The sequence below is a fragment of the Tyto alba genome, unplaced genomic scaffold (genome assembly GCF_018691265.1).
Source record: "Tyto alba isolate M040663 unplaced genomic scaffold, T.alba_DEE_v4.0 Super-Scaffold_20, whole genome shotgun sequence".
Classification (NCBI taxonomy): Eukaryota; Metazoa; Chordata; class Aves; order Strigiformes; family Tytonidae; genus Tyto; species Tyto alba.
The window spans coordinates 6,357,354-6,366,014 of NW_024881283.1; the positions used below are offsets into that span (position 1 = coordinate 6,357,354).

General features: G+C 62.5%; 1 protein-coding gene across 3 annotated transcripts; it reads left to right on the forward strand.

The window, feature by feature from the left end:
- The first annotated feature begins 493 nt into the window (after positions 1-493).
- On the forward strand, positions 494-8,085 carry TCEA3 (transcription elongation factor A3). Of its 3 annotated transcripts, none has more exons than XM_032984850.2 (14): positions 494-800; positions 2,487-2,549; positions 2,677-2,782; positions 3,140-3,308; positions 3,621-3,689; positions 3,909-3,977; positions 4,105-4,188; positions 4,474-4,551; positions 4,652-4,806; positions 5,231-5,287; positions 6,207-6,361; positions 6,967-7,113; positions 7,198-7,269; positions 7,406-8,085. In XM_032984850.2, the coding sequence occupies exons 1-14, from the start codon at positions 732-734 to the stop codon at positions 7,412-7,414; spliced, it is 1,302 nt and encodes a 433-aa protein (XP_032840741.2). In that variant the 5' UTR covers positions 494-731; the 3' UTR covers positions 7,415-8,085. The 3 variants fall into 3 exon arrangements, with proteins under 3 accessions (XP_032840741.2, XP_032840742.2, XP_032840743.2); XM_032984852.2 differs by having other exon boundaries at positions 723-800; positions 2,460-2,549; XM_032984851.2 differs by lacking the exon at positions 3,621-3,689.
- Positions 8,086-8,661: the final 576 nt, after the last annotated feature.

Here is an 8,661-nt window from a genome sequence, read left to right on the forward strand (position 1 = left end):
GTGCCCCCCCCCCCCTCTGCTGCCAGCGCTGGGGGGCTCCTGGCACCCCCACCGTGCACCGGCTGCTCCCGGGGGACCAGCGGCACGAACGCCGCTGCGGGCTTAGCACCAGCCAGGCTTAAAAGGCATCAGGTAGTGTTGGGGGTGTCATTTGTCATCGCAGCTTGTTCCCCCAGGGACCCCGCTGCTGCAGGACACCGACTTTGCAAAAACCAACCCCTTGGGCCCGCAGAGCTCGCGCCGGCATCGCGCCCCTCGGGAAGCCCCGGCTGAGCAAAGCCACGTCCCGGACCCCCTCCCTGCCACCGCCGGGCTCCAGCCCCGTCGCAGGCAGCTCCTCCGACACCCCCGGGCTCCCCCCCGGCGGGGACAGCGTGTGTCCCGCTGCACCCCGCCACGCGCCTCCCCCCAGCTCCTGCAATCGTGGCCCTGCCTGGCGCGCTCAGCTATATTTAGCCCTCCCCTGTGCTATTTCGCCTGCCTGGCAAGAGTTTATAACTGGCCGGGACAGCCCCACCTCCTTTCTCCTTTCTCTCCCTTCCCTTCCCTTTCTTTTCCCCTTTTTTTCCCCCCCTTCTTTCTGCTCCTTTCCAGCCCGGCCACCTCTTTGCACCCCCCCCCCCCCGCCCCTGCCTGACCCCCTCCCATGCCAGCAGTGCCCAGCTCTGCCCGCTGCCGCCTCGGTTTTGCTCCGCCGGCCGCCGAAGCCCGACAAGCCGCGAGCCGCCGGCATGGGGCCCGCTGAGGAGCTGGTCCGGATTGCCAAGAAATTGGATAAGATGGTGGCCAGGAAGAGCACGGTAAGGCAAGCGAGCCCCTCCGGGTGGGGGTGCGCGCGCGTGCAAATTTGCACGCGCGTGCCTGCGCGTATTTGCACGCATGTGCCTATCTACACGCGTGTGCATGCGTGTTTGGACGTTGCAGCGTGGCTTGGGGCAGGGGAGGGAGGGGAGGGAAAGCAGGGGGTTTGTCCTTCACACCCTTCCCCTGTTGCTCAAGGTCCTGGCAGGGCTGAGAGGGGTCCAGGGGGTGCTGAGCACCCACAAGTGGCACCAGCACCCTGGGGTGCTGCCTGCGCCACCCCAACCCAGCCTCACGACGTCAGAGGTCAGAGCCAGCACCCTGGGGTATTTTATTTTGCTTCCAATTCGGGGCTCTCCCGCACCCCGTTGCTCCTGGCCGTTGGGATTTGGGGGGGAAAGGGGGTGGATCTGTCTCAGGGGTGGCAGCTCCGGGCACCCCTCGGCGGCGCAGGACCGTGGGCAAACGTGGGCGACAGGTGCTTGGCCACCGGCCCGGCCACCAACACCCGATCGGGGCCGGTGCTGCGGGCTCAGCCCCGTGCAAGGGAAAACCGTGCAAGGGCATGACCCTCCCAACCCGCCCCCCCCCCCCCCCATTCAGCCCTGCCTGTTGCACGCGCGTGTGCAAGCGTGCAAAAGGAGGAGAGCGGGCTGAGCGATGGCTCCCGGGTGGCTTTGGCAATGACGTGCCGGGGGGAGCCAGGATCTGGCCCTGCCACCCTTTGCTCCAGGTGAGGATCCATCCGGGGATCCTGGTGATCCGGTTACGCGTGGGTGAGCAGAGTTGAGCCCGGCCCTTAAAGTTAATATTTGACCGTTTCCACCGGCCTTTGCCCTGCTGAGGAGCAGGCTCCCAGGCGGGGGGAGGCAGCACTGCTGTTCCCCCCCCCCCCCCCAGATCTGGTGGCTTTTTGGGATGCCAGTGCTTGGGACTGAATCAGACCCCATGGGACCTACACGGGCTCTGCTCCCTGCTGGGAATTACCCCGCGGTCAGGGGACTGATCCTGCCCAGCCCTCCTGCTCCACACCCCTGTGCTTGTGCTTTGGGGACGGGGACAGAGTGAGGGTCTGGCTGCAGTGCGGGGATGTCCCCTGCACCGGTTGTTCTGGGAGGGCCTGATCCAGCCCCTCACGGTGGGGTGGGGGTCCAGGCAAGGGGGTTGTGTCCCCTGCGAGGGGAGTACCTGCGAGCTGGGGTCTGCTCCTGTGGCTCTAAAAATATCATGGAGGAAGAGGAGGGCTCCGTGCCGGGGGTATGTTTAGCCCTACAGTCGCTGCGTACCCTGGGGTCAGGCTGAAACCCCAGGGGTGTGTGTCCCACGGACCCTTGCACCCCTCTATGGGGACACTCAAATGTCCCTTGGCTGTCCCCAGCTCCTGGCAGCCCTGGGTTTCCTTACAAAGGGGTTTTCCCCTATTAAGGGGAAGCTCCTGCTTCCCAGCTTGGAGACATGACCCCACACCAGGATGATCCAGCAGGATTTAGGTTTGTGATTTTTCTGAGTGCATCGCTGCGGAGGGTCAGGCATTCCCTGGGGACCGGCCCAGGGCTGCTTTGGGGTGCCCTCCCTGGTGCTGCCTCATGCCAACAAGAGGAAAGGGGGGACACAAGCTGCCTCGGCACAGTCCCCCCATTTCTCTCTGGCTCCTCAAGGACCCCTCTGGCCTCTCCCTGCTCTAGGAAGGGGCACTGGATCTGCTCAAGTCCCTCACCAGCTACACCATGACCATCCAGCTGCTCCAGGTGAGGGGGTCTGGGTGGGGGGCAGCAGTTGCTGGCAGGGGGACACCCCATGGGGTGGCTCGTCCTGTCCCCCCCCCGGTGCCAGCCAGCACGCCCCTAAGGCCACGTCCCTGCCGTGTGTCCCCAGACCACGCGGATCGGGGTGGCTGTCAACTCAGTGCGGAAACACTGCTCGGATGAAGAGGTGGTGGCCTCGGCCAAAATCCTCATCAAGAACTGGAAGCGGCTGCTGGGTGAGCAATGCTGGGGAGAGGCAGGAAGCCCCCCGAGCCCCAACCCTCCCTGGGCCGTCCTGGCACCCCAAACCCCTGATGCTCTCCCGGGGGGTCGGGCTGGGATCAGTGCCGAGCTGGGGTGTGCAGGCTCCCATGCATCTCAAACATTATAACCCAGTTCTGCCAGGTGGTGCATGGACTTGTTGGATTTTCCAAGGGCTCATTTTCAGTCTGGGATGGTGCAGCGTAAATCATTGTGTGCCCCCCTCCAAGGGCTGAGCATCCCCCCCAAAATCCCCCCATCCAGGGATGCAGCTCCCCAGGTGCCCTGCACTGGTTTGGGCCGTGCCTGTGACACCCAAATCCTTCCCCCAGAGTCCTCCACCACCCCAAAGAAGGAGAAGGACATGGATGGAAAGAAGGAGAAGGACATGGATGGGGAGAAGAAGAAGGAGAAGAGGCTGGATTTTCCCAGCTGCCCCAACGAAGGGGCGAAGCACCCCAAGATCCCAGCCGAGAAGCACAGGGAGAAGCACAAGGAGAGGTGGGGGTTCCTGCCTGCTGTCGGGGGGCACCAGCTGTGTGGCTGAGGTATCGGTGGGGCCGATACAAGCTCACCCTCTGCTCATTCCTCACGAGTTATTTGGTTTATCCATCTCCTCCTGTCCACGGGTACCAGCAGCACCACTGGCGAACCAAAAGGCAGCTGCCTGCAGCCACGGCAGCACCAGGGCAGCTTCTGGAGAAGGGAGAAATGGCATTTTTTTCTTTTCCCTCCTCTAGAGCTATTCATTCCCCGGGTGAGGGCTGTTTGGCTGATGCCTTTCTGACTCTGCCCCACTCTCTCTGTCCCTAGGAAGCCCAGCAAGTCTGGCTCTTGTGCCACCACCCCCCGGGGCCACCCTGCCGACTCCATCCCCGAGAGGTACCTGCCAAAGGACACCCCGGCCCTCCTGCCGGGCTCTGCCAGCCTGGGGGAGGCTTTGCCAACAGCCTGGGGGCTGGTGGGGCTCGGGAGTGACTTGGCCAGGGATGGGGCGTGCAAATGGGCAGGCAGGATCTGGCTCACCAGATCACAGTGAGGAAAGCTGGGGCCGGGCTCACTGAGAACATCTCTCCCTTCTTTTGGGGTTCTGCTGTGAAGAGAGTCCAGAGACGGCCGGAGCCCCACTGCGTCCTCAAAGAAGTCACCTCTGGACAGCAAGAAAGAGAGGTGAGTGCCTGGGCTGGATGGGGATGGGAGGGGTCAGACCCCAGCCCTTTGCCAGGCTGCAGATGGGGGTCTGGACCCCCCGCCTGGCCCCTATCGCCACCCCCTGACACTGGGGCTCATCTGCCAGGAGAGACTCTGCCGACTTGAGGTCCTCCACCACCTTGGCTGTCTCCTCCTCTTCCTCCCCACAGAAGAGATTGTCAGGGGAGAGGTAAGGAGGGGGCGTCCCCAGGCAACTTGGGGATGCATTGGGGGTGCTTTGGTCCTGGGACCCACGTCCAGGGTGGGTAGAGGTGGCTGGGAGCCCTGATCCTGCCACAGGCACTGGGGCATTCCCCATGAGGAGCACAAATCCTCCCCCTGGGTAGATTCCTGTCGGCTTCCGAGCACTCCCATTGATGTGCTGGTGCCTGAAGTCCTACCACCAGCCCCTGCCCCCTGTCCTGCCTGCCCCACCTCTGTGTCATCCCCACCATCCCCCCGTGCCACCCCTCAGGAGAGCCTCTGCGGCCACCAGCCCCTCGCCAGCTCCCACCGGCTCCCGGCGAAACTCCAGCGATAGCAAAGAGGAAAGGTAAGAGAGACCCATCCCACTGCCACGGGACCCCCAGCAGGTCCCCCGGGGCTGTGCCAGGACCCCGGTGCCCACCTGTCCTCCCCGTGTGCCCCTGCAGAGCCAACAGCAGCAAGACCAAACCGGAGACACCGCGGACCCCCACCACCCCCCCTTTCTCGCCCAGCCCCTGCCTCCTGGCCCCCTGCTATCTCACGGGGGATTCGGTGCGGGACAAGTGCATCGAGATGCTGACGGCCGCCCTCCGCATGGACGGTGAGAAAGTCCGGGGGGTGCTGGAGCTGGGGGGTGCTGGAGCCCCAACCAGGCTGTTTCTCCTATGGGACAGTCCTAATAGGAGCAACCCTACAATAACAAGCAAGGCTCTGTGTCCTGGGGCACCCGCAGCCCTGTGACAGCAAGCTCACCCTGGACTTGCAAATAAGCTGTAGCTCATAGCTCAGTGTTCAGCCCCAAATGACAGAAAAGGACGTTGGTGGGGTGTCTGATAAGAGGTTGGATGTTGGGACGGGGTCTTTGTAAGGTTCAAGATGGGCACAAATATTTTTTCTAAAGACAGGACAAGTTGAGGAGAAGAGGTAAGGTTTTTTTTTGGGGGGGGGGGGGAGGTTCTTGGTGCACGGTGAGAGCTGGCTGGTTTCATGCCCCAAGGTCACCCCTCGGCCTCTCTGCCCTTTAGATGACTACAAGGAGTTCGGTGTCAACTGCGAGAAGATGGCATCGGAGATTGAAGACCATATCCTTTGCGGGGGATGGGGGTCCCCAGGCTCCATCTGCAGGGACACACACACGTGGGCTTAAGAGTGGTGGTGGGGACAGGATACAGAGTGGTTGGGGACGAGGCTCTGCTGTCCCCGTTGCCTGCAGAGGGAGCCCAGACCCCGGTTAGAAGCTGATGCTGATACTGAGCTGAGCATCCCCTGGGCACCTGCCTTAGTCCGTGGGGGCTATGTGTCCCCCCAAAACCCCTCTGCTCAGGGACCAGCCCTCATCCTTGGGGAGATAAAACCCAAACCCAGCCAAGGTCTCTTTTCTGAGCCTGCTGTGGGTGCCTGTGTCTTTTGCCAGCCCTGCTCCATCACAGTGCCTGGGCTGTGCCACGCTGGCAGGGAAGGAGCCACCTCTGTTCACCCCCATCTCAAGCCTTGGGGTCTCCTGGCAGCCCCCCAAGACTGGGACCAGCCCCAAGGTGGTTCCTCCTCCTGGGTACACTTCAATTTTAGGTGCATCTCAAACTCCGGCCGTGTGTGACAAGCTGCCATCTCAGCCTGTCTGCTCACATCCCGTGCGGGCAGTCAGTAGCTCTTTGGCCAGCCTGGGAGGAGGAGAGCGGGCCGAGTCCTCTGCACCTTGAACGTGGCTTGGTGACAGTCCCTGTGCCCAAACAGCTTTTGGGTGTCACAGCAGGGAAATGCAAAGTTGTCTTCCTCTCCACAACCCAAGCTGAGCTTCATCCTACTGAACCCAAGGAGGAGGAGACCCCCCCTTGCATGTGGTCCCCCAGGCAGCAAAACCCTATTGAGATCGGTCACCTCCACAAGCATGTGGGCATTGGCCCTGGTGACAATCAGTCCCACTGAGCCCAGAGCAGCAGCGGGTGCCCACGGGGCTGGCATCCCCCCACCTTGCCCCCTGGATTCCTTGACAGACCCCACATATCTTCCAGGAGCTGAAGAGCACAGACATGAAGTATCGCAACCGGGTGCGGAGCAGGATCAGCAACCTGAAGGACCCCAAGAACCCCAGCCTGCGGAGGAACGTGCTGTGCGGGGCCATCCTGCCCAGCCTCATCGCCCGCATGACCGCCGAGGTGGGCAACGGGGTGGAGGGGGGGGGACGGGGACCACATCCTGCCTCTGCAGGGGGGTGAGACCTCCCACAGCCTCTGCTCTTGGAGGCTGTGTTGGTGCCCAAGGACTGGCTGGGTCTTGGCTTGGTGGTGTCCACACTGGGCTTGTCCCAGCATCTCCCTGTCCCCACCCTGGTGCTGACTGGGGCACAGGGGAGCGTCAGGCACAGTGAAAAAGCAGAGGGCACTGCCTGGTCCCCCCAGAGCCCTGCAGCCACCCAGCCCATCCCAGTGTGGGATGTTGCACTGGCCGGAGTCAGGCTTGAGGGTCCCCACTCCTCCTCCTCAACCCGGGTCCCCAAATCAGGCTCCTGGGAGCCCCGTTCTCCCCGTGGGGAGCCCGATCCCCGCAGGCAGAAGTTTCAGTTTGAGGACGGGGTGATTTTTTTTCATCTGGATGGACCTCAGCCCTCCAGCAAGCACAACGAGCGGGATCAGTCCCGGTGCTGGAGAGCACGGGGAGGGTGATGGGCCGTGGTGGTTTGCACCCTGTGCTGGCTTGGCTGTGAGCCCCCCAGGGCAGAGCAGCGGCAGCGCTGACCCTGCGGGGCCGGGGCCGGTGGCAGGAGATGGCCAGCGATGAGCTGAAGGAGCTGAGGAACGCCATGACCCAGGAGGCCATCCGGGAGCACCAGATGGCCAAGACGGGCGGCACCGTCACCGACCTCTTCCAGTGCGGCAAGTGCAAGAAGAAGAACTGCACGTACAACCAGGTCAGGCCCAAAAATCCCTGGGGGACCCCGATTTGGGGGATGCTGGAGGGGCGTTCGCTGACACGGCTGCCTGCTCCACCCTAGGTGCAGACGCGCAGCGCCGACGAGCCCATGACGACATTCGTGTTGTGCAACGAATGCGGGAACCGCTGGAAGGTCTGTGCCCAGCTCTGGACACCCCAATCCTTCCCTGGACCTGAAGGGGGGGGGGGGGTGGCAGAGCCCCCCGAAACAGTGCCGGGGGTGCTGGGTGAGGGCTCATTGCCCGCCCTGGGCTCTGCTTCTCCTGCAGTTCTGCTGATGGTTCCCGGCGATGGGGCTGGAGGGAACGCGGTGCGAGATGAGACGCTGTGACCGCCACATTGGGCAGACGAGGTTGGGAGGGAGGGTGATGGGGCGGCCCTGGTCCCTACACCCCAGCACCCTGTTTCCTTGCACTGGACTCCCTCGAACATCCCGGGGAGCCGGGCTCTGGCGACAGGCGGGTTTGCTTGAGAAGACCGTGGTGAATTCAAGTAGTTCCTCCCTGTAAATACCTGCCCTTTGCCTTGGGGTGTACTGGGGGCCCACTGGGAACAGACATGTCCCTGGAAAAGGAGACTGGTCTGACTTGGACAGCTTGCCCTTTGCTGGGGGAAACCTGGATTTGGATGATTTAGGGGCAGGAGGGACGTTGCCCCATGGACATGAGGTTGTGCCACTGTTCTGGGGGCCAAGGGTGGGAAAGGGCCAGGTTTAACCCAAACACCTTCTTCCTCACCTAAGTGCACGCAGTGGGAGGACATGGAGGGAGACAGGGTGGTTGCAGGGTGTCTGGATGCCAGTGAGATGCCACTGTGTCCCTCCACTCTGTGACACACGGACCATCCATCCTGGCTTGAGGCCACTGTGTCCCCAGGAAAGAGGAAGGGACGAGGAGAGAGAGGAGTGGGGAAAAATCCTCCAGCTAGAGCAATAAAAGTGTGAACTGTCTCTGCGGCACAGACTGCTTTCTGAAGAGGGGTTGGGACCTGTCCCCACCCTGGATTGAGCCTTGTGGTCCTCCTAGAGCTCCCGGCCAGCTCCAACACGTGCCTTGAATCCACCAGCCCCCAGCTTGGGATGTAACAGTGCTTGATGCTCATACATCACCTGCCTGGTGATTAAAGACCTTTAATTAAGGCCAGAGTGGCTCCCTGGCTGGGTCGGGATGCTGAAGGCTGGCCCACACCAGGGCAGCACCTCCACCAACAGCCAGGAGTGTTTTCTAGGGAAGGAGTATCAGTGACGGGCTGGGAGATGCACCGTTGGTTACAAGAGGTGCAGGATGGAGCCTTGTGGCATTGAGCCCGTCCCTTGCTGCCACCAGACACTCTTAGCAGCTCCGTTCAGAGGCAGCGAGACATGACAGGGATGCAGGTGAGGTCACGGTGACCGTGGGTGACTGTGGACAGGAGATGAGGACGCTGCTCCTGTGCCTGGGTGAGCCGACAGGCAGGACCGGAGGAGGATGGTGGAGCTGTTGACTTAACCGATCGTTAATTTTTTTAATCTTGGGATGAGGTGTGA